Source organism: Mobula hypostoma, chromosome 23 (assembly GCF_963921235.1).
Source record: "Mobula hypostoma chromosome 23, sMobHyp1.1, whole genome shotgun sequence".
In the NCBI taxonomy this organism is placed as follows: domain Eukaryota; kingdom Metazoa; phylum Chordata; class Chondrichthyes; order Myliobatiformes; family Myliobatidae; genus Mobula; species Mobula hypostoma.
Genome location: NC_086119.1, coordinates 50,796,083 through 50,821,739, shown reverse-complemented (window position 1 = coordinate 50,821,739; position 25,657 = coordinate 50,796,083). Strand labels below are relative to the sequence as shown.

The 25,657-nt window shown below is 43.0% G+C and overlaps 1 protein-coding gene across 1 annotated transcript in view; it reads right to left on the bottom strand.

The window, feature by feature from the left end:
* mybbp1a (MYB binding protein (P160) 1a) overlaps positions 1-25,657 on the bottom strand; it is a 100,572-nt gene that overhangs the window by 57,009 nt on the left and 17,906 nt on the right. The window contains exons 5-12 of the mRNA XM_063031494.1: positions 25,430-25,537; positions 23,192-23,382; positions 21,627-21,794; positions 18,543-18,660; positions 13,826-14,115; positions 12,728-12,838; positions 8,695-8,820; positions 8,294-8,500 (exon numbers count right to left, since the gene is read on the bottom strand). Coding sequence (XP_062887564.1) covers positions 8,294-8,500; positions 8,695-8,820; positions 12,728-12,838; positions 13,826-14,115; positions 18,543-18,660; positions 21,627-21,794; positions 23,192-23,382; positions 25,430-25,537 — 1,319 coding nt within the window. The remainder of the gene's footprint in view (positions 1-8,293; positions 8,501-8,694; positions 8,821-12,727; positions 12,839-13,825; positions 14,116-18,542; positions 18,661-21,626; positions 21,795-23,191; positions 23,383-25,429; positions 25,538-25,657) is intronic.

The following is a 25,657-nucleotide window of genomic DNA, read 5'->3' as shown; positions in this document are numbered from 1 at the left end:
CGCCAAGACTTTTCAAACGTTCTCCCTGGGTGAAGCACAGTTGCCAGCCCCACACCTGGACTCCATCACGCTGTCCGACGATGAATTCACCAGGGTCCTGGCGGATTTCCCATCAGTACTGACACCGCAGTTCATGGCAGCCGTGCCCAGACACAGAGTACAGCACCACATCCCGACCCAGGGACCACCCCTCCACGCCTGTGCTGGAAGGCTTCCCCCGGACAAGCTCCGACTGGCGAAGGAGGAGTTCAAGAAGATGGAGGAATTAGGGATCATACGACGGTCCGACAACCCATGGGCCTCCCTGCTTCACATGGTGCCCAAGGCAACGGGGTGCTGGAGACCATGCGGTGACTACCGCAGACTGAACGAGGCTACAACGCCAGACCGCTACCCTGTGCCGCACATTCAAGACTTCGCAGCAAACCTACACAGCGCAAGGATCTTTTCCAAGGTAGACCTCGTCCGGGGATACCATCAAATCCCTGTACATCCGGACGACATCCCCAAAACAGCACTTATCACCCCGTTCGGACTTTTCGAATTCCTCCGAATGCCGTTTGGTCTAAAGAATGCCGCACAGACTTTCCAGTGGCTAATGGACGTGATGGGATGCGACCTGGACTTTGCATTCATCTATTTGGATGACATTCTCATAGCCAGCAGTAGTCGGCAGGAGCATCTGTCCCACCTCTGCCAGCTCTACTCCCGCCTGAGCGAATTCGACCTTACAATCAACCTGGCTAAATGCCAGTTCGGACTCGACACCATCGACTTCCTGGGTCACAGGATTACTAAAGACGGGGCAACCCCTCTGCCCGCCAAGGTAGACGCGGTCCACCACTTCCCCCGACCCAACACAATCAAAGGCTTGCAGGAATTCGTGGGTATGGTGAATTTTTACCACCGTTTCCTCCCCTCAGCAGCCCGAACCATGCGCCCCCTGTTCACCCTGATGTCGGGTAAGGGCAAGGACATTACCTGGGACGAAGAGGCCGCAACCGCTTTCGTTAAAACCAAAGAAGCCTTGGCAAACGCCGCGACGCTAGTGCATCCCAGAACGGACGTTCCTACTGCCCTCATGGTGGACGCATCCAACACAGCGGTCGGTGGAGTGCTGGAACAACTCATCGAGGGTCGCTGGCAACCCCTGGCGTTCTTCAGCAAACACCTACGACCACCCGAACTCAAATACAGTGCTTTCAACCGGGAGCTATTGGCACTATACCTGGCAATCCGGCATTTCAGGTACTTCTTAGAAGGTAGGCCGTTCACCGCGTTCACAGACCACAAACCGCTTACCTTTGCGTTCACGAAGGTGTCCGACCCCTGGTCGTCCCGCCAGCAGCGACATCTGTCCTACATCTCCGAGTACACGATGGACATCCGGCATGTCTCTGGAAAGAACAATGTCGTGGCAGACGCACTTTCCAGACCTACCATACAGGCCCTGTCCCAGGGGGTGGACTATGCAGTGCTGGCAGAGGCACAGCAGGCAGACACTGAGATCTCCAGTTACAGGACTGCAGTCTCCGGTTTGCAGCTCCAAGACCTCCCCGTAGGCCCAGGTGAAAGGACCCTACTATGTGACGTAGCTACCGGCCAACCCCGCCCCGTCGTCCCAGCAGCCTGGCGCTGGCGGGTTTTCGAGTCCATTCACAACTTAGCGCACCCCTCCATCAGGACAACCGTCCGGCTGGTCTCCAACAGGTTCGTGTGGCATGGACTTCGTAAGCAGGTCAGTGAATGGGCCAAAACGTGCATGCAGTGCCAAACGGCCAAGGTGCAGCGGCACACCAAGGCTCCGCCGCAGCGGTTCGAACCCACCTGCCGGAGGTTCGACCACATCCACGTGGATATCGTGGGGCCCCTGCCAGTGTCACGAGGAGCGCGGTACCTCCTAACTATGATAGACCGGTTCACCAGATGGCCAGAGGCAGTCCCGCTCAGCAACACCACCTCCGAATCCTGCGCCCGAGCACTGATCACAACCTGGGTAGCACGCTTTGGGGTACCGGCCCACATTACCTCCGACAGGGGCGCCCAGTTCACCTCCAGCCTGTGGTCGGCTATGGCCAGCCTTTTAGGAACACAGCTACACCACACAACTGCCTACCACCCACAGTCGAACGGACTAGTGGAGCGCTTCCACCGTCACCTGAAATCGGCTCTCATGGCCCGCCTGGAGGGGCCTAACTGGGTGGACGAACTTCCCTGGGTCCTGCTCGGAATCCGCACGGCGCCCAAGGAGGATCTACACACCTCGTCGGCCGAGTTGGTGTACGGTGCGCCCCTGATCGTCCCAGGAGAGTTCATACCAGCCCCAAGGGGGCAAGCGGAAGAACCCACAGCAGTCCTGGATAGACTACGAGAGAGGCTCGGTAACCTGGCCCCCATACCCACTTCACAGCACGGACAGAGCCCGACCTGCGTACCCAAAGACCTGCAGAACTACAAGTTTCTTTTTGTACGACGGGGCGGACACCGGGCACCGCTACAGCGGCCCTACGAGGGACCGTTTAAGGTGATCAGGAACAACGGGTCCACGTTCGTGCTGGACATTGGGGGGAGAGAGGAGGTATTCACGGTGGACCGACTCAAACCGACCCATGTGGACTTGGCGCAACCGGTCCAGGCTCAGACACCGCGGCGCAGGGGCAGACCTCCCAAACAGAGGCCGATCCAGACTGTGGACATTGGGGGAGGTATCGCCGGTTCTGGGGGGGGTTATGTGGCGACCCACTTTCTGGCACACACGAACCGGCTCACAACAGCGCGCGCAGGCAGAGGGCCGGCAGCAAAAAGGGTGCCAGGCCATCTTCACCAGCAGGGGGAAAATCCCGCGCGCAGAAAGGGTCTGGGAATATACATTCCCAACAGTAGTCCCGCCCAGGGAGGGTGGGAACGGGAAGGCTTTAAAGTGGGCCGCGAAGTTTGAATAAATCTCTTTCATCGCAACTCTAACTCACCGACTTTTAGGTCGTAGTGGTTCTCGATAATGGATGCGGCTTTCCTTCAACAAAACTTCATGTAGATATGCTCAATGGTGGGCAAGGCTTTACACATGATGGACTGGGCCGTGTCCACTACTCTTGCAAAATTTTCCATTCAAGGGCATTGGTGTTTCCATACCACACCAGTCGCAGCCACCACATATCTATAGAAATTTCTCAAAGTTTTAGATGGCATACCAAATCTTCACAAACTTCCTAGAGGTGCTGCCATGTTTTCTTTGTAATTGCAGTTAGGTGCAGGGCCCAGGACAGGTCCTATGAAATGATAACATTGAGCATTTTAAAGTTGCTGACCCTCTTCACCTCTGATGAGGACGGGATCGTGGACCTCTGGTTTTGTCCTCCTGAAGTCAATAATCAGCTCCTTCGTTCTGCTGACATTGGCTGTTGTTATGGCACCATTCAGCCAGATTTTCAATCTCCCCCCTATATGCTGATTCGACACACCCTGATTCAGGCCAAGACATCAGTGTCATCAACAAACTTCAATATGGCTTTGGAGCTGTGACTAGCCACATAGTCGTAAGTGTAAAGTGAGTAGAGCAGAGGGCTAAGCGCAGTCTTGTGGTGCACCCGTTTTGATAGTTTTAAACACAGGAAGCCTACAGCACAATACAGGCCCTTTGGCCCACAAAGCTGCGCCGAACATGTCCTTACCTTAGAAATTACCTAGGGTTACACATAGCCCTCCATTTTTCTAAGCTCCATATACCTGTCCAGGAGTCTCTTAAGAGACCCTATCGTATCCGCCTCCACCACTGTTGCTGGCAGCCTATTCCACACACTCACCACTCTCTACGTAAAAAACTTACCCCTGACAACTCCTCTGCACCTACTTCCAAGCACCTTAAAACTGTGCCCTCTCGTGCTAGCCATTTCAGCCTTGGAAAAAAGCCTCTGACCATCTACATGATCAATGCCTCTCATCACCTTATATACCTCCAATCAGGTCACCTCTCATGTTGAGATTTTATTACCAATCTCAACTGACTGGGGCCTGCGAGTGAGGAAATCGAGGATCCAATTGCACAAGCGGGTACTGAGAGCAAGGTTGTGAAGCTTATTGCTTAGTTCTGAGTAAACGATGGCGTTGAACGCCAAGCTACAGTTGATAAAAGAGCATCCTGATTTATGCACCTTTGCTGTTTCAGGATTGAGCAAAGAGCCAATAAAAGTGCATATCTGTGGACCCGTGTGCCGGCAGACAAATTAGAGTGGATCCAAGTCACTTCTCAGGCAGGATTTGATACGTTTCATCACCAACTCTCAAAACACTTCTTCATCGTGGAGTAAATGCTACTGGACGATAGTCATTGAATTAGGTTACCACGTTCTTCTTAGGTATAAGTGAGGTCTACTTAAACAAGGTAGGTACCTCAGACTGCTGAGGCGAGAGGTTAAAGATCCCAGTGAACACTCCAGCCAGTTGATCAGCACAGGTCTTTAGTACTTGGCAGGTACCCAGTCTGGGCCAGATGCTTTTCATGGGTTCACCCTGCTGAAGGCTGCTCACATGTTGGCCTCAGAGATTGAAATTGGGGACTATGGGAGTTTGTGATGGTTCTTGCAGGTTTTGATGATCAAAGTGAGCATAGAAGACATTGAGCATTTAGCTCATCTGGAAGCAAAGCCTTATAGTCGTTTATGTCACTTGATTTAACTTTATAACTTTAACTTTTTAAACTTTAGATGGGAGGCTTTGGAAAAGGCTTGGGCAAACACAGGTGAAGGTTCTAAGTAAGAGATTTTATCTCTTTCTTCATCCATTTGTACACAGCGTGGTGAGAATGCATCCAGTTAGTGTGAGACGCGGAAACTCTGGAAGACCTCAAGTAACCGTGATAACTACATCTGCATGAAGTGCAACAAGGTGCAGCTCCACTTAGGGACTGTATTAAGGAACCGTAGCTGTAGCTCGATGACCTTTGGTTCATAGAAGGGGAATGAGGAACCGAGAGGTAATGTTGCAGCTATATAGGACAGTGGTCAGACCACACTTGCAGTACTGTGCTCAGTTCTGGTCGCCTCACTACAGGAAGGATGTGGAAACTATAGAAAGGGTGCAGAGGACATTTACAAGGATGTTGCCTGGATTGGGGAGCATGCCTTATGAGAATAGGTTGAGTGAACTCGGCCTTTTCTCCTTGGAGCAACGGAGGATGAGAGATGACCTGATAGAGGTGTATAAGATGATGAGAGTCATTGAGCGTGTGGATAGTCAGAGGCTTTTTCCCAGGGCTGAAATGGTTGCCACAAGAGGACACAGGTTTAAGGTGCTGGGGAGCAGGTACAGAGATGTCAGGGGTAAGTTTTTTACGTAAAGAGTGGTGAGTGCGTGGAATGGGCTGCCTGCAACGATGGTGGAGGCAGATATCATAGGGTCTTTTAAGAGACTTTTAGATGGGTACATGGAACTTAGTAAAATAGAGGGCTATAGGTAAGCCTAGTCATTTCTAAGGTAGGGACATGTTCAGCACAGCTCTGGGGGCTGAGGGGCCTGCATTGTGCTGTAGGTTTTCTATGTTTCTATGAGGAGGTGAAGGACAGGAACTACATGGAGGTAGTCACCCCTAAGTTGCAGGAGGGAAGTGTGTGCGAGGGCGAGAGAGCACATGTGTGCGCGTGTGTAGAAACAACCTACCAGGAGAAGCTGTAGCAACTGGGTCTCTGGCTCAGAGTCTGACTCTGTGGCTGAGAAGGGTAGGGAAAAGAAGAGGAGTGCAGTTGTGATAGGAGCAGACAGGAGATTTTGCGGACGTGAAAAAGAAACCCGATTTGTATTTTGCCTCCCAGGTGCCAATGTCAGGGATATGTTGGTACTAAGAAAGAAATTTGACAGATTTGACAACCCAGCCTCTGCCTCTCCTAGCCGAAACCTCTTGTGCCTTCTATTTTCTTTCAATTCTATCATTCCATCAGCCTTTAGCTCACAATATCATGCATTGAAGCTGACTGAATATCTTCTTAAAACTAGATTCATAGGCATTTTACTTTATTTCCTTAACCCTCTCAAATTAATAGCTTGGCTTCTTGATCATGCCATGAACAAATTCTCCATTTGTTTAAAATATTTAGTTTTTTTCATAATAGGTTTATTTCCTTTGTTTATACTGAAAATTAAGCAGGCAATAGCATTCTAAATTTTAGGCAAGTGCCAAAGTGCTTTCTCCTTTTCAATAACACATCCTCCCTGCTTGGATTTCTGTTTCAGCAACAAAACATCAACACCGTGAGGACGTTACCCAGACCAGACGTAATAGTGCAGTTATGAAGGAATGCGGCATTATCTAGGATAAACAAGCAGCAGCATTCTACAAGGTATGAAAGTTTTATTGCCCCTCAGCCAATCCTATCAAAATCAGATAACTGGTCTATGGGTGGAATTCCTGTTCACCTGATCTTGCTATGCTCAAATGTCTATATTTGTTTGAACATCTTCTGCTTGGTTGAATCAGGACAAGCATAATTTAAGAACTTCAATGGAAAAAAATTGTTGATATTAATTCAATAAAGCATTATATTTACATAGCATCTTTCATCAAGGCAGGACACAATTGCTTTTCAATTAACTATTTTGAAATATATAATGTATTGTAAATGTGGGCTCAAATTTGTATACTACAGGTTCCCACAAAAACAGAAATAAGTCATTCCCTACGTGACTCCCTTGTCCATTCGTCCGTCCCCACTGATCTCCCACCTGGCACTTATCCTTACAAGCAGGACAAGTGCTACACCTGCCCCTGCACCTCCTCCCTCATTACCATTCAGGGCCCCAAACAGTCCTTCCAGGTGAGGTGACACTTCACCTGTGAGTCCGTTGCGGCCATATACTGCATCCGGTGCTCCTGGTGTGGCCTCCTGTATATCAGTGAGACCCGACATAGATTGGGAGACCACTTCGCCGAGCACCTACGCTCTCTTTCTCCAGAAAAAGCGGAATCTCCCAGTGGCCACCCATTTTAATTCCATTTCCCATTCCCATATGTCTATCCATGGCCTCCTCTACCGCCACGATGAGGCCATACTCAGGTTGGAGGAGCAACACTTAGATATTCTGTCTGGGTAGCCTTCAACCTGATGGTATGAATATCGATTTCTCGAACTTCCAGCATGGGCCCCTCCTCCTTCACCATTCCCCATCCCCTTTTCCTTCTCTCACTTTATCTCCTTGCCTGCTCATTGCTTCCCTCTGGTGTTCCTCTCCCCTTTTCTTTCTTCCATGGTCTTCTGTTCTCTCCTATTGGACTGCCCCTTCTCCAGCCCTATATCTCTTTCACCAATCAACTTCCTAGCTCTTTAATTCACCCGTCTCACTCCAGGTTTCACCCATCACCTTGTGTTTCTCTCTCCCCTCCTCCACCTTTTAAATCTATTCCTCATCTTTTTTTCTCCAGTCCTGCCAAAGGGTCTCAGCCTGAAATGTCAACAGTACTTTTATACACAGACGCGTCTGAACTGCTGAGTTCCTCCAGCATTTTGTGTGTGTTGGTTAAATAACCAATACTCTATTTTAGCTATGCAAGAACTATTGCATAATTGAATAACAAGGATTATTTCAAAGTTATGCAAAATTAAAACAAGCTCATCCAATAGCAATATGTGAGGATCGTCGTTAGGTTGCATCTGGAATTTCCAGCTGGCGGACAATTTCCCTCCATGCCGCTCTGTCCCGACACATGTCCACAACATCCCTAGTCTTGTCCAGCCTGGTCCAATCTTCGATGTTATCCAGCCACGCTGTTCTTTGCCTTCCTCTTCCTTTCTTTCCCTCCACCTTTCCATATCGCAAGTCCGACAAGATGTTATCTCCCCGCAAAATGTGTCCACAATAAGCATGATCTTCTCCAGCAGTATCTGTGGTTTATCAACTTCGGACAAAACCCTCTCACCTGAAGCTTTCTCTACCCAGCTGATCTTCAACATTCGTCGACAGCACCACATTTCAAAAGCATTAATTCGTTTCGTGTCCTCCTTCTTCAGGGTCCATGTTTCTGATCTATACCTCAGCACTGACCATACATAACACCCCAGGAAGCGGATTCTACTTCGTATGTCTACCTTCCGATTGCATAGTAGATCTTTTAGCTTCATGAACTGGGTCTCAGCCATACCCATTCCCCTTCTGATTTCAACTTTACATCTCCCGTCATCTGTCAGACAACTGCCTAGATAATCAAACTATCTGAGGATAGTACCCAGAAATAACTGTAGTAAGAGGACAATAGGAGCTTCAAAGACTTCCTGCTGACCAATTTAATTAAATTTGGGTTACATACCGGTCCCAGGCTTCTCTCTGCTTTTGCGTGAAGGGTTTGACAGCTCGGACAGATCTTTCCTGTGACAATAGGACATTTGCATATTGAACCAAGCAGTAGATCCACAGATTCCCATCCGCTGTGATCCCCAACACACGCTTCTCGTTCCTGTCTCCCAATTCTGCAGAGTCACCCAGTGGAGGCAGGGAATTCAGATGGTTCAAGAGACTAAGGACATCAAGAAAAAAAAAACTGATTAAATATGCCAAATGGTAATAACAGACCATCCCCAAACATCAGTGATGACAGTAGAAGGAAAGCAATTTCAGCTTGTTTTAGGCCAAAGGTAAACAAAAATTAAGAAACAAAATGATGAAAGCTGTACTTTTTAAAGCATGGAATAGCAATGTCGCAGTGCTCACCCAAAGAAGGCGTTTGAAATCGTATCCCGTGTGTTTTCATCCAGGGCAACAGTCAGCTTGACTTCGGTCTCTGGGATGTCAGGTGCATAATGTTTTGCTCCAAAGAAACCATGGAAGAAAATAAACCTAGATCCAGAAAAGATGCTGCTTCACTTAAGTGCATTAATGGGAATAGTGAGACACTGGGGAAAGAGGGGCAGAAAACAGGTGAGAATGAGAGAAAGAGGAGTTTAAGATTGGAGAGCAGGGAGAGTGGAGGGGGCTGGGTCAGAGAAGAAGAGATGCTCAAGCTGCAGGGAGAGTTGTATAGAGGGTAAGGAAAGTTGGGCTGGTGAGGGGTGGAGCTGAAGTTAGACAGAAGAGAGGAAATGGGGTTGGGAAAATTAGTTTAGGGAAGAGAATAGGAAGATAAGGAAGAGGCAAGGGAAGGAGAGCTGGGCAGGCAGATGGGAAGGATATGGGGTAAAGGAGAATCGGGCAGGAACAGGGTGTTTCCTGGCAAATCCAGGAAAAGGGCAGTGAATAAGTATAAAGGATTTTCGTCCCTGAAGTATAGTCATGAACCAGATGAATTTTTAAATGACAATCAAATGGTTTACTTATTACTTATAAATCTCATTGCAAGAAAAAAGATCTTGCATAATCCAAACAGGTCCTAAAAGACTTCTCACAAACAGATGCCAGAAATACAAGCAACACACACAAAATGCTGGAGGGACTTAGCAGGCCAAGCAGTATTGATGGAAAGGAGTAAACAGTCGATGGTTCAGGGCTGATGAAGGTTCTCTGTCCAAAATGTCGAATGCTGCCTGGCCTGCTAAGTTTCTCCAGCATTTTGTGTGTGTTGCCTAAAAGACTTCTCCTCACTTCTCCAGAAATTGGAAGATAGTGTGTAAGTGCTGCTAGGTCTAACAAGTTAACTTGTCTTGCAGAGAAAGTGCATCTTAACATTGGCTTTGTTATTTTGCTTCTTAGTTCTGAAACTTTAACTCTGTTTCTGATTCTGTAGGTGACATTCTGACATGCTGAGTATTCAGATTTTTCTGTTTTAGTTACTTGCTTTTTGGAGACACAGATGCAACTGCAGAGTTGTATTTAATATAAAAAAAATATTAAATGGAGTCTGAATGCCATTGATCTGGCCCTCAGTAGATTGTGGATCTCATGGTTAATGCAGGGCTTCTGCATTGGAGAGACTGAATGATTTTGTGAGGATATACTAGTCTATAAAAAAGTCAACTTGCCAACCAAGTAAAATACAAGAGGTCCAGGTATAATCTCCAGAAAGCCATCTCACATGCAAAGTGGCAATTCTAAACCAAATTTAATTTACTTAAGGATGCTCAACAACTACAGCAGGGCAAGAATGCCATCACCTCCTACAAAATGAAACTAAGCAACATAAAAAGTTGCACCCCCAGATAAACTCAATGCCTTCTATTCTTATTTTGACCATCAAAACATAGAGGAACCATCATGAACTCCCGCAGTCCCTGACGATAATGTGAGTTCAGTCTCTAGGCCGATGTGGGAGCATCCTTCAGGAGGGAGAACCCACGGAAAGCATCCGGCCCAGTCGGGGTACCTGGTTGAGTACTAAAGACCTGTGATGATTGACCGGTCGGAGTGTTCACTGAGATTTTTAACCTCTCGTTCTGACAGTCTGAGTAGTCCACATCAAGTAGGCTTCAACTATACCAGTAGAAATAAGTCGCAATGACTATCATCCAATAGCACTTACATCTACTGTGATGAAGTGCTTTTGATAGGTTGATGATGAAACATATCAACTCCTAACTGAGAAGTGAACTGGATCCCCTCCAATTTGCTTACCAGCACAACAGGTCCACAGCAGATGCCATTTCATTGCTCTTCACTCAACCCTGGAACATCAGGATGCCCTTCATTGACTACACCTCTGCATTCAACACTATCATCCCCTCAGAATGAATCAATAAGTTCCAAGACCTAGGCCTCAATACCACCTTGTGCAACTGAATCCTCGACTTCCTTACTTGCAGACCTGTCAGTTCTGACTGGCAACATCTCAACAATCACCATCAGCACAGGTGGATAACAACGCTGTGTACGTAGTCCTCTGATCTATTTGGTTTATACTATAGACTGGGGTTAAGCACAGCTCCAATATTTAAGTTTGCTGATGACACCACTGTCACTGGTTGAATCAAAGCTGGTGATGAATCAGCATTTAGGAGGGAGATTGAAAATCTGGCTGAGTGGTGGAACAGCAACAACCTCTTTACTCAATGTCAGCAAGACCAAGGAGCTGATTACTGACTAAAAGAGGAGGAAACCGAAAGCCCATGAGCCAATCCTCATCAGAGGATCAGAGAAGGAGAGGGTCAGCAACTTTAAGTTCCTCAGTGGTATAATTTTAGAGGCTCTGTCCTGGGTCCAACACGCAAGTGCCGTGCCAAAGAAAGCACAGGAACGCCTCTATTTTCTTAGAAGTTTGCAAAGATTCAGCATGTCACTTAAAACTGTGACAAATTTCAATGGATATGCAGTGGAGAGTATATTAACTGGCTGCACCATGGCATGGTATGGAAACACAAACATCCTTGAAAGGAAACTCCTACAAAAGGTAGTGGATACGTCCCAGTTCATCTGCTGCCCTACCCATCATTGAGCACATCTAAAAAGCAGCATCCATCATCAAGGTCTCTCACCATTAAGATCATGCTCGCTTCTTGTTGCGGCCATCAGAAAGGAGGTACAGGAGCCTTGGAATCCACACCACCAGGTTCAGGAACAGTTATTACTCCTCTACCATCAGGCTCTTGAACCACAGTGGACAACTTCACTCATCCCAACAATGTATAAGATCATATGACAAAGGAGCAGAAGTCGGCCATTCGGCCCATCGAGTCTGCTCCGCCATTTTATCATGAGCTGATCCATTCTCCCATTCAGTCCCACTCCCCCGCCTTCTCACCATAACCTTTGATGCTCTGGCTACTCAGATACCTATCAATCTCTGCCTTAAATACACCCAACGACTTGGCCTCCACTGTCGCCCGTGGCAACAAATTCCATAGATTCACCTCCCTCTGGCTAAAGAAATTTCTTCGCATCTCTGTTCTGAATGGGTGCCCTTCAATCCTTAAGTCATGCCCTCTCGTACTAGACTCCCCCATCATGGGAAACAACTTTGCCACATCCACTCTGTCCATGCCTTTCAACATTCGAAATGTTGCTATGAGGTCTCCCCTTATTCTTCTAAACTCCAAGGAATACAGTCCAAGAACGGACAAACATTCCTCATATGTTAACCCTCTCATTCCCGGAATCATCCTAATGAATCTTCTCTGTACCCTCTCCAACGTCAGTATATCCTTTCTTAAATAAGGAGACCAAAACTGCCCACAGTACTCCAAGTGAGGTCTCACCAGCGCCTTATAGAGCCTCCACATCACATCCCTGCTCCTATACTCTATTCCTCTAGAAATGAATGCCAACATTGCATTCGCCTTCTTCACCACCAACTCAACCTGGAGGTTAACTTTAAGGGTATCCTGTATGAGAACTCCCAAGTCCCGTTGCATCTCAGAACTTTGAATTCTCTCCCCATTTAAATAATAGACTGCCCATTTATTTCTTCTGCCAAAGTGCATAACCATATATTTTCCAACATTGTATTTCATTTGCCACTTCTTTGCCCATTCTTCCAATCTATCCAAGTCTCTGCAGACTCTCTGTTTCCTCAGCACTACAGACTCACTTTCAGGGGCTCATCTCATGTTCTCAATATTTATTGCTATATTTAATTATTATTATTATTTATTTTGTAAATAAATTACACAGTTTGTCATCTTTTGCATATTGTTTGTTTGTCCATCTTGTTGTGTGTGGTCTTTCATTGTGTCCTGTTTCTATTGTGCTGCTTTGTATTGCTGTGAGTGCCCGCAGGAAATTGAATCTCAGGATTGTATACGGTGACGTAGATGGACTTTGGTAATAAATTTTCTTTGAACTTTACAGCATACGCCCTCCTGAATATACCCTTACTCACCTGGCAATATCCATCACCAGATCCTCCTCTTTCTTCACTTGACTGTTCTCTACAATTGAGATCAAACGTGCAACAATCCACGTCCTCAGTCGCATCACTGAGCGTTGAGTTCTGTAAAACATCCAGTACAAGGTCAGTGTGGGCTGTTACAACGTAGACTTCCCTGCCAAACACTTTATTAATTGCAGAGAATAGACTAATTCTGTATGTACTGACTAGCTGCAGGGTAACCTCAGAGCATCAACCAACAGAATTCCAGAAAGTTAAGCCATCCTATCAACCCTTTAAACAGTGGCAAATCCCAAATTAACCAATCCGCTTACGTTTGCTCCAGCAGGTTTTAGTCTAGTCACCAGCAATGGTGAAATCATATTTCAGAGATGGCAAGTAACTGAATTTAGCAACACACATAAAAGTTGCTGGTGAATTTAACAGATTGTTCAGGCTGAAACCAGTGAAAAACAGGATGCAAATTCCACTACTGATTTCTGCTGTACCATCCTAGTCATATTTTACCCATTCAGTCAAAGATCATATAATAATTCTCACTGGGGCTTTCGCACTTCCAAAAATCGCCCTCAGCCCTCAGCTCTTTCTGATAACAAGTTTTGTTTTTACACAGAGTGGTAGGGGCATTGAACGTGCTGTCAGGGGTGGTGGTAGAAGCAAATACACGAGGGACATTTATGAGATTCTTAGATGGGCACATAGACGAAGAAAAATGGAAGGCTAGGTGGGGTGGAAAGATTAGATTCATCTTTCAATAGGTTAAAAGGTCAGCACAACATTATGGGCCAAAAAGCCTGTAGTGTTTTGTTCCTAGGCTTACACCTACTTGGATTATTTTAAAAACTCAAACCAACAATATCTTAAGGATTTTAAGTTTCTGAAGAGGTTCAGAATTATCAAAGTTCATAAACACTTCAAAAACATAATTGCCATTGGGTTTCACTCCTTACAAGACAAAGTGCAAAGTGAAAAGCAAACAGCATTTTCTTATTCATGGTCCCCTACACATCGATGATGTTCCTTGTCATCTAGTGCCATCTCCTGTTTCATAGAGGCAAAAACAGTTCAGTAAATTGAACAGCAACTCACCGGTCAGCTGCCTGTTGGTTCTCTTTCTGTCGCTTGGTGCTGAAGTCTATGCAGCTGTCCAAGTCTGGGCTGATGAACATGCTTTTCAACCAATCGACGTACTTCAACAAAACTGAAGACTGTAGATGACAAACTACCTTCCAATAGCTGGGAATAACGGGATGGCCATTGTTAGTGAGGCATGAGAACCCCTTTATCACCATGAACTGCTTTGCCTCATCCTGGGTGCTTTCAAGAAATGAATCAACATACTTCTCCATTTCAGGTGCAAATCTGAACCGTTTTTGTAGCTAAAAAAGAAATATTTTTATTAAATCATTTTCAGTATATGACCAAATCCCCATATCCCAAGCCCACTTTCACTGGACTAGAACAATGCCATTCTTCACCAAATCAAAGCTACAAAACCTAAAGTCACAGGTACATTTCATCTTTAAATCAACTCTCTCTCAAGCATCGCACATCAGTCACACAGGGCTGGAATGCTTTTTGCACTAATCATTTATATTTTTTAAAATCAGCATTTCTTATAAACTATGGTACATTTTATATATTGCACTGTACTGCTGCCACAAAGCAACACATTTCACGGTATATGTCAGTGATGACAAACCTGATTCTGGTTCAGTTCAGGCTAGCTAGATCAATAGCAGACCACCTGGGCAGCTGAGGAAATACTACTGACAGAGCCATCAAGCTAACAAATGGTTCCAGTAGCGTGCAGCCACTCAGTGATCAAAGGGTCCACATTCTGCCTGCAACAAGTCACCATTCCAAGCGTGAATACTAAATTAGGCTATGCTGCCATCAGATTAGCTCATAGAGCTGTTACAGGCACTAACACAAAACCAGAATGAAGCACTCCAGCACCTCTGTGTACCCATTACCTTCACCAGCGCATAGCTTCACTTTATTCATTGCCTTTGATTTGACGGCTGTAACAAGGGCTCAACTGCCAGTAATTGCCAACAAACACAGCACAAAATTGACAGCAATTCAGAAATATGCCAACACATAATAAAATCCTTCACAGGATGCTGATTTTCAAAGAACTGCCAAAGATTTCAGTAAGTTACAAATTACTTGCACTGGAAAACACTTTCACAATTATGCCCTTGCTTCATGGGGTGTGAGTAAATTTTTAATGTGCATTACTTTTCTTTAAGCATGTGCTGCCACTGCAAGGGCCTTAATGGATTGAAAACAGTGACCTAGTCCAGCCTGTAAATGTTTGCAATGTGCCAGTAATGACATAGCCTGTAGAGATGATGAACTCATCTATTTTATATCTCTCTAAGTCAGCAAAATTTAAAGGATTAGAAAGGGTATGCGATAATTAAAATTACATTTTTGTCTTAGTGTTTATGTACATGAAAATGATACCAAGTATTTTGAAATCTCAAGACCGTTATGAATTTTTAAAGTTTATATTTCAGCTTCAAACTTGTGTATTTTACACTATTTGCTGCATAGTAAAACATTATCAGTCTCTTGGTTCAGTTGTCTGGAATATCTTGTGCTCATTACTTGTAGGAAATATCTTGATCATTTACTTGTTCCACATCAATTGTTCCTGTAACAGCTCCTCCACAAATATAGAAGCTCTGTGTAGTAGCATTGTATCTATTTTGTCTGTATTGTATTTTGTGGTGTGTTTATCATGGCAATCTGTCATGTGGGTTGGGGTGTAGTACATGAAAATAAGTATTATTATGTATTCACACTTTGTCTTAGTTTGGTCTAATCTAGTGGAGAGGGAGTTAGCCACGGGGAATAATACATTTTTGTTGACTTCACTTAGTTATGCTATTTGATCACTAACTTCATTAATTGGAATGCTTAGTTACATTAAGTACGCTGTTATACCACTCAGTATTGTTAGTTACACTATTATACCTATTAGACTGTTATATTGCTAATTTAATTTCATTAGTTTTTTTTGCTACAAGATTGTTCGTCTTTTCTGGTTTCGTAATAAAGGATCAAATATACCTTTTTGATTTGGAACTTCGTTATCTGGAAGTGTGTCATACAGTGTCGATTAACTCTGGCTTAGTCTCTCATGGTTTTAGTTTGTTTTCAAGTAACTATTATACTCTGTTTCTACATTGTATTTGCTAGCTTATTCATAATTCAATGTTTGCCATCGAATTCTCAGGCTAACCACTCTGCCCCACAACTTTAGGGCTCGTCATTTAACTCTTAGATGAAACTTTGTGAATTTTCAAATATTTCTTAAATTATCTTTATGGTTCAATTATTGGTACACCTTTGAATCTAGTTTTCAAAATATTGCATTTATTTAGATCTGAATAAAGTGATAGTTTACATTAAGTTCTGATTTAGTTTGATGGGCTGCATTCCAAAAGTCTACTATTCTCATTGATTTCTTAACAGAAATGATGAAATTAACAAAAACTTTGGCTACCAACAGTTGGGCAGGTCTCTAAACAAAAGTATAATTTCAAAATATATAGTACAGATTAATAACAGTTTGCCTTTCATTCCAAAGGCTGCATAACTTAATTTTATTACTATCACTACAATCTTATGATGAGAAGCTTTTTCAAAATGAGTACAGCTCTATGATCAATTCACGCTTGATGTGACATTTCTACAGATGTACGGTGGAAAGCATTCTGACAGATTACATTACAGCTTGGTATGCAGGCACCAATGGACAACATCACAAGAGGCTGCAGAGCCACACACCCAGCTCCATCAAGGGCACACCCATCCCATCATCAAAGACATCTTCAAGTGGCGATGTCTCAAAGTGTCACCCATCAGTAAGGACCCTCACCATCCAGGACATGCCCCTTTCTCATTATTATTATGGAGGCAGTACAGGAGCTTGAAGACACACACTTAACGATTTAGCAACAGCTTCTTTCCCTTCACTGGCAGATTTGTGAACAGTTCAGGAACACTACCTTATAATACCTCTTTTTTTAAAAGCGTTATTCATATATTGTTGTAATTTATAGATATTTATATCTGCACTGTATCGCTGCCAAGAAAGAAATTTCACATTGTCAATGATAATAAATCTGATTGTGGTTTGTTTGTCAACTATTTTCAACATTAACACCCCATTCTCCTGTAAATACTCTGCTTAAGGAATCAGTAAGTCCTTTAATACATCATGCCCAGTTCATGCCAGCAATCTGTCAGCTACCAGGGAAGGAAGGGACTTTTCAAGTACAGTCATTTTCACAGACCTACGATAACCCTTACATGATCTGTCAGCTGTAGGTTAGTTAAAGCCAATACCTCTAAATGTTTATACCTCAACCTCAGATTCTGACCATAGCAGAGCATCTGCCTGCTGTAGCAGTAAATGTACTGCCACCTGGAACCTCCCAGAAACTGTGATAACTTGCTTCCTGACCACAGAGATTCTGATTCTACAGACTATTGCATGTGAAAATCCCAGGAGACGGAGCAGGTTCTGAGATATTTAAACCACCCTGCCTGGCACCAGCAATCATTTTACAGTCACTTAGATCACATTTTCTCCTCATTCTGATATATGGTCCGAACAGCAACTGAACCTCTTGACCATGTCTGCATGCTCTATGTACTGAATTGCTGCCACATGATTGGCTGATTAGATACTTGCATTAATGAGGTGTACAGCTGTACCAAATAAAGTAGTCACTGAATGTAGCTTTCTAAATCAGGACCAATCTGAACAATGCTTAGCTTCAAATCCTACATATATTCTCTAACAAAGCTTCAAAGTCACATACTGAATTCCATGCATTCTGGACCTAACCTATTCTTTCACATAGTCTAAAATCTATGAAGCATTCTCATCTTAGCTTCTCTCTATCCTGCCACAAGCTTTTAAAATCATCTAACAACAATTTCTGGTTTTATATAATTATTTCAACTCTTCTCAATTATTTCCATTTTGCATTATTTCATTTATTGATTCTAATTTAGAGAAACAAGGATGCAATACCGAGGCTTTATAAAGAACTGGTGAGGTCTCACTTGGAGCACTGTGAGCAGCTTTGGGTCTTTTCTCTAAGAAAGGATGTGCTGACATTAGAGAAAGGTCAAAGAAGGTTCACGAGAATTACTCCAGGATTGAAAGGCTTATATCAGGAACATTTGATGGCTCTGGGCTTGTACTCGCTAGAAGTTAGAAGAATGAGGGGGATCTCACTGAAAATTGAACAGCTGAAGTTGAGTGAGTGTGGGGAGGATATTTCCTATTGTGGGGGGGGGGGTTGTCTAGAACTAGAGGGTACAACCTCAGAAAAGAGGCATAGAGTTGAAAAGAGGAATTTAGAATGGAGTTGAGGAAGAATTTCCTTAACCAAAGGGTGGTGAATCTGTGGAATATATTGCAGGGGCTGTACAAATGCAAGTTGTTATTGTTCTTACTGGGCAGTTCAAGATTAGCAACCAAACATGGCTTGTAAGGAGAAGAGTAGTTCAAAAAGGGGATAAAGCTATGTACAGCGAGTATGAAAGTCTCAAGTTCTGCAAAGATCCAAAACTGATGCTTTTTTCCCCCCAAAAATCTATGGAAATGCTTGAAAAAGCACCACCACTTTCCTGCCACACGTACTGTTAATCAAGAGGAACTATTTTCTCCTTAATTAATACGATGCTCAAACAACCAAGATTTTAGTCTAGAAATGAAGAGATGCTACAGAGGATCAAGGATTCTGATGCTTAACATTACAAAAGACAAAAAACATACCTGGGCTGAAACCACATGGTCCCCATAGTGCTTCATCACTTCTCCTGTGAGAACAAGGTTGAGCTGAGACAGATTTAGCAATGGTAACGTACCACCAAGTAACCGGAAACACAGATAACTGAATAAGAGAACACAAGAGGTTACAAGGAGGACGCAGCTGGTTACAATGAGATATAATAAGATGGTTCGAACGAAGTTCACGAAAATGAGTCCAAGATTGAATGGCTTGTCATGTTTGATGTCCCCGGGCCTGTATTCACTAGAATTCAGAAGAATGAGGGGTGACCTCATTGAAATCTATCCAATGGTAAAAGGCATTGATATGGAGAGGATGCTTCCTATGGTGGAAGGGTCCAAGACCAGAGGACACAGCCTCAGAATAGAGGGATGTCCTTTTAGGAAGGAGATGAGGAGGAATTTCTTTAGCCAGGGAATGGTGAATCTGTGGAATTCTTGGCCATGGGCAGCTGTGGAGGCCAAATCTTTAAGTATATTTAAGTTAGAGGTTGATAGATTCTTAATTAGTCAGGGCATAAAAGGATACGGAGAGAAGGCAGGAGATTGGGGTTGAGAGGAAAATTGGATCAGCCATGGTACAGCACACTCAACGGGTCAAATGGCCAAGTTCTGCTCCTATACCTTATAGTCTTATGGTCTAATAAATCAAATTGGGACTGAAACAAGAAAATTTATTTGCCATAAAAATGACCAAATGACAACTATTTGCCTGAAAATTGCTTCCCAACCCCAAAATGGTAGTCTCAAGCCTGCCATTTTTTATATATTAAATAATAATTTATATTAGATGCATGTTTGACACAATAAAGTACGGCAGAAAGCTTCATTGCCATATCAAAGATGCCTGGTGATTCCCTCCCTCTTGGGGAAAAACAGAACTTAATTTTTTTGTGACTTGGAAAGAGATAAATGAAAGGACCATAAATTTTATTACCACTTAATCAAAGTTCATATTTAATTGCTTATTTAACACTTTTAATCCTGAGTTGCATAATTAAGATTAGATTTCAACCTTCCTTCCCCCCGCTTCCCCCCCCCACAAGCCCAACTGCGTTGGGAGATTGAATTGTTGAGGATTTGCAGCTTTCTCTGTAAGTTAAATGAAGTTCAGTTCTCGTATTCTCCAAAATTATAGTAAAATTACATTTTAGCATGACTATTTAAGTAAAGGAACATGATGTCATTGCTACTTGTAAGTGCCCATTTATAAGAATGAACAAGTTTAAAATAATTTAATTCCACCCTGAGATATGGCCTAAAATACTGAATCAAATGTTGGCCTTTATTACTGATGGAGATTAGGGGAAATTCCTTATATCTTCTTGAAAATAGTAGCACAAGATTTGATTCAGCTTGTCACCTGAAAGTTGCCACCAAAGCAGTAGTCACTCAACCTGGCACAGAACAGCCAGTATTTGTGCATTGTTCATGCAGCATTACTTGATGCACCAAATGACCCAAATGCTTTTTAGATATTAACCATCAAAATTTAACAGCATTTGAGTAATTAAAGGTTGAAGCAGATAATCAATATCTAGAGCCTCAACAGCGGGGAAAAAAAAACTGATGGAGTAATTAAAGCAACACACATCTAAGTTGCTGGTGAATGCAGCAGGCTAGGCAGCATCTCTAGGAAGAGGTACAGTCGACGTTTCAGGCCGAGACCCTTTGTCAGGACTAACTGAAGGAAGAGTGAGTAAGAGATTTGAAAGTGGGAGGGGGAGGGGGAGATCCAAAATGATAGGGAGAAGACAGGAGGGTGAGGGATGGAGCCAAGAGCTGGACAGGTGATAGGCAAAAGGGATATGAGAGGATCATGGGACAGGAGGCCCAGGGAGAGAATCAAGGGCGGGGGGGGGGAACCCAGAGGATGGGCAAGGGGTATAGTCAGAGGGACAGAGGGAGAAAAAGGAGAGTGAGAGGAAGAATGTGAGAGTGAGAGTAATTAAAATTGGGTTGCAAAATATTCCAATATTCAAAATCTGAACCGATGTTAGAAGGTTGTAGGAATGGTCATGGGGAGATGCAAGACCAAAGGAACTGAAACAAAGTTGTGATTTTTCAATTCAAGGTGCAGTCAAACTATTAGCTAGTGTCGCTCAATGAGCCCAAGACAATAGACAAATAAGAATTAATGTAAGTTGGGATGTAGGCACTAGAGCTCAAGCTTATGGTTGATGGAAGAAACAACACTAACCTAATGTGAGTTGGAATAGTCAATCCCAGAGGAGAAAAATAACATTAATGAAGATTTTAGCAAAAAATTAACCACACCAAAGTTAAATAAAGCAATGGTATGAGGTAAAAATAAGTGGTCTAGTGCTTTTATTTAAATTTATGATACAACTTATGAAGCTCGAGTACATTTGCAAAACCCTGCTAGGAATTGAGTCTGTGACTTTCAGGTGCCAACTCTTTGACCACGAAGAATTTGTTCCACTGCATGCTTTGAAAAGAAATGATTAAATTGAAGACCAAGGTTTTGTGATCTCCATCCAGTGCATTTTGCATCGACTGTATGCAGTCTGGCAAAAGAGAATGTTTCTCCGAAACACATTACACTAGACTAGACTATCGTTTGAAAAATTCATGGTTTTTAACACTCCGTGAAGGAGCATTTACAGCCAAAAAAAACCCAAATCAAAATACTGAAGGTACAGAATACCTGACATGTAAAATACTTCCAGAAATATTCAGCAGTTAGGCAGCATCCTAGAAGAATACACAATGTGGAACGTTTCTAATCAATGGCCTTTTATCAGAGTTGGGAAAAAGTGCCACAAGAAAGAGAAGATGCAGAAGAGGGGAGAGAGCAGAAAAGAAAAACAGTAGGAACTGTGTCTGATAAGGTGGAAGGCAGAGATTAACAACTAAAAGGCATTTATAGTTCCGTGAAAAAGATGGTAATAATTGAAATCATCTCACCGTTCCCACTTTATAGCACGGACAACGCTTTAAACTGAAGAAATATTCCAAGTTCTCAATGGGTGCAAGGGATGCAAATATCCCTTTTTCAGCTGCAGACTAATAACTGGACATTGATGCTGTGATGTCATTGTTACATACCTGGTGGGCCCTGAATGGTCTTTGAGCAAGCCATTTTCCACTAGTTCCTTCCAAAATCTTTCAAAAGTGCCCTCACGTAAGGCAACACGCACCAGATCCATGGCCAGTGGCGGTAGAGTCTGATCCTTCCTCACAGACTTAGCAGCAAGTTTCAACAACTCAATTAACCTGCACCAAAAGGAAAGGCTGGTGTAAATTATGGTACAAATGCAAGCAGGCCTCATCATTATTGCCACCCATTTTGAGAAGCCCACTTTGGGCAGAGTGCTGAGGCTTGGAGTCTACATAGATTTACTAGCAGGTATCAGCCCTGAGGGGTTGATGTGGGCAAAAAAAAGGTGGTGGCATTACTCTCCTGAGAGCAGTGCAAATTTAATTTAAAAAAAAAACGTAGAAAAACAAACCGCAGATGTGGGAAATCTAAATTGAAATTGAAAATGCTGGAAATATTCAGGTCAGGCAGCATCTGTGCAAAGACAAACAGAATGAGTGTTCCAGGTCACTGACCTTCCATTAGTAACCCAGACAGTTAAATCAAGCACTCTTCACTTTTATGGAAGATCTGATAGAGATGCTCAAAGCTATGTAAAAGTATAAGCAGCTTCAAGAGGCAGACAGCTCAGTAACCAGATGCACAAACTTAAGATAATTAGCATAAGGCAAAGGGGTAGTAACACAGAGTCTGTGAAGAATGAAATCATGAAAAACAGGGGAAAGACAACACAGGTGGGAGTAGTATCCAGACTGCCAATGTGTGACCTCTCAATAGGGTGGAATATACAGGAAAATATCTAGGACATGGCTGAAGGAAAGTGCAATTGTCAGGTGAGATTTCAGTCTACATATCAATTGGACACCCTGACATTGGAAAGGAGATTACAGAAAAATTTGTGAATGCATCAGAGATTGCTTCTTTGAGCAGTATCTGGGAAATAGGATAGTTTAGATTTAGTTGGGAGTAATGCAGGATTAATAAGAAGTTAAAGAGCACCATGCTAGAATTCCAGATGCAGTTTAAGGGTGAACACCAGAGGATTGTAACTACTGTCTTGAATTTAAATAAAGACAATTATAATGATATGTAGACGGCATTGTTTATGGTACACTGGGGAAATAAGCTAAGAGACAGGTCAGATGAACAGTGACAGATAATCCAACAACTTGCCCATAACAGTCAGCAGAAATGTATCCCAATTAGAAAGAGAGATCCCATAAGAGGTGCAATCTGTGGTTAGCAAAGGAGGTCAAGGAAAAGGTTAAATTGAGAAGTAGGGTATACAAAATGTCAAAGGCTTGTGCTAGGCCAGAGAACTGGAAGGATTTTAAAATCTAGCAATGAAAGACTTAAAAAACTCAAAAGGAGAAAGATTGCTTTTTCTTGAGAAAATATTAAATCACAAACTAAGAGTTTCTATGGAATTGTAAAAAGGATATAGGTAGCTAAGGTTAATAAGCCACCACATCATAAAGTGCTTTGGGAGTCGGTGGGGTCATGAAAGATAATAAATGATTACTTCTGTTCCTGTATCTGTTTTTAATATTAACCATTAAAATATATGACTTACTTGGGGATATTCCCTGATGACAAAATAGTAGAGGATCCAAGCAAGGTTTTCAGATTCTGAGGCTTCAGAACATTTGGGAAACGTTGGAGAGCCACCAAGAGCAAATGCAACTGCGATGGGGTGCTGAGAGCAGACGACATGTCATCTTTTAAGGCTTCAAACAGAATCTTCTTAAAAACATTTTCTGGTGTCTGTGCCAAGGTAAAGCAGAATTAGAAAAGAGAATATGAACTATCCTGCACTGAAATTTACTTCTACGTGATTGCTAGCACTGCAGAATCTCAAAATATAAACTGCTTGATAGCTGTTCTCCATTACCTTTATTACATTAAATTTATACCAAGTCCTTGATAAACACAGGGTATGGACCCTGCTTTTATCATAGACATGCATAACTCTATCCTTTTTATCCAATACCCCAAATAAATAGAAACATACCTCATAATGTTCTAAAAACAGTAATATTCATTAATAAATAATAAAACATTTAAACACCCAAGAGGAAATGACATTAGCTAACAAACTACTTCTACTCAATTACTGTAAGAGTGACAGGTTTTTAGACCAGTCTCCAGTCCAACACCACAGCTTAAAAGCTGTTGGAAGGAATCTGATCATCTTATTCATTTAGATTGAATCTCGACATATATACGTACATAGATCCATCTGAAAAAAGATTAGATTGGGCTTGGATTGACCACAGGATAACATGGCCAGAGTGTACTGCATAGTAATGAAATAGATCCAACTTGTTCACACAAACCCCCTAACCTAATTCATCCAATCACATCAGCATGACCTTTCAATTCTTCCAAACAACTTCTACTCATCTTACTCATTAACGCCTCCAAGCTATTAGTTTCAATTACGCTATGTTAGTTAGTCTCATATTAACCTCAAATTGCATTCTTATTGAATACCCCTTATTGGACTTAATCAGCAAATTTTCTTTCATGACATCTAACATTTGAGAACTGATATGTGGAAAACTCTACAATTCCAGATCTCCCCAAAACATTATTTTGTTTTCTTAGTTCCATCCTACTGTTTACAATCTTTCCTGAAGTTTGTCACCTCGTTTCAGGAACAATTACTGTAATTTTTCTTTATGCATTCTCTCCACTAGATATTATACTGGTACGAATGAAGGGAAAGCTATTTGAACCTATAGATATCACAAGCAGTTAAGGATTGGTCTTCACCAGAGTCCCATTTATGTTTATCCTAGAATAAACTGAAATACAGGCACTGAGTTCTTGGCAAGGGGAGCAGAAGTCACTCATACTCGCGTCTGGTGCTTGAGAAGAGACCAGTTAGTTATCTCTGTCCAAGTTTCAATCTGTACTACTTTCAGTCTGTAGATTTTAGCTGCTCATTAGATCAACTAAATGAGTCACAAAAAGATAAAGATTTGAAGATCAGCTCTATTTGTCATATGTGACATGTGATATCAGCTCTATGTGACATTTATATCAACAAAGTCCATGGATTATCCTGGAAGCAGCCTGCAAATGTCGCCATGCTTCCAGCCCCAACATAGCACATCCACCATTTACTAATCTTAACTTGTACCTCTTTGGAATGTGGGAAACCACGTCACTGGAGCAAATCCACATGCCCGCAGGGAGAACGTTCAAACTCCTTATGGACAGTAGTAGGAAACGAACACCAATTGTGATCACTGGCACTGTAAAGTGTTATGTTAACCACTAGGCTGCCATGCCACCCATAACGCGATCACAATTCCAATTACGATACCATGCTATAACCCAGATCAAAAATGGGTTTTATGCATGAAAACCAAGATGAACTAATACCTTAAAATGAGGAGCTGCCACCAAAGAGAATATCTTGATGTCAGGACCATAATTTTTATCTGAGTAAAGCCATGGTTTAATTCAGGTGTGGCACTTGTTCTGCTTTCAAAGATATGGGCCAGGAGGAAGATCAGTGGGGAGGGACGAATGGACAAGGGAATCATGTAGGGAACGATCCCTCCAGAACTCCAGAAAGCAGAAAGTGTGTGTGGGGGGGGGGGGGGGGTGAAGATACGTTTGGTGGTGGGATCCCGCTGGAGATGACGGAAGTTACGGAGAATTGGTCTTCTGCATTTGGAGCAAGAATTGGCGCTGGATGTGGAAGCAGTGGGTGGTAGGTCAGGACAAAAGGAACCCTATCTCAGCAATTAAAATTCAGCATTTTAAAAATACATTCAACTAGTCTAATTCAAAGGCTTACCTCAGATAGAATGTCCACAATAGTTTTCCCCGGCAGATCCCGGAGGTGCTGCTTATATTGACTGAGACTTTGCAACAGTCGGACTGACTCCAAGAGAACATCAGGCTCCTAGCAACAATTTTGAATTAAGCATGAAAACTTAAATATCCAAACTTAACATATCTTTGCATTTCCATAAACAAAAGTAAAATCATCAGGCAGGTTACTATTGGTTACGACTTCAAAATA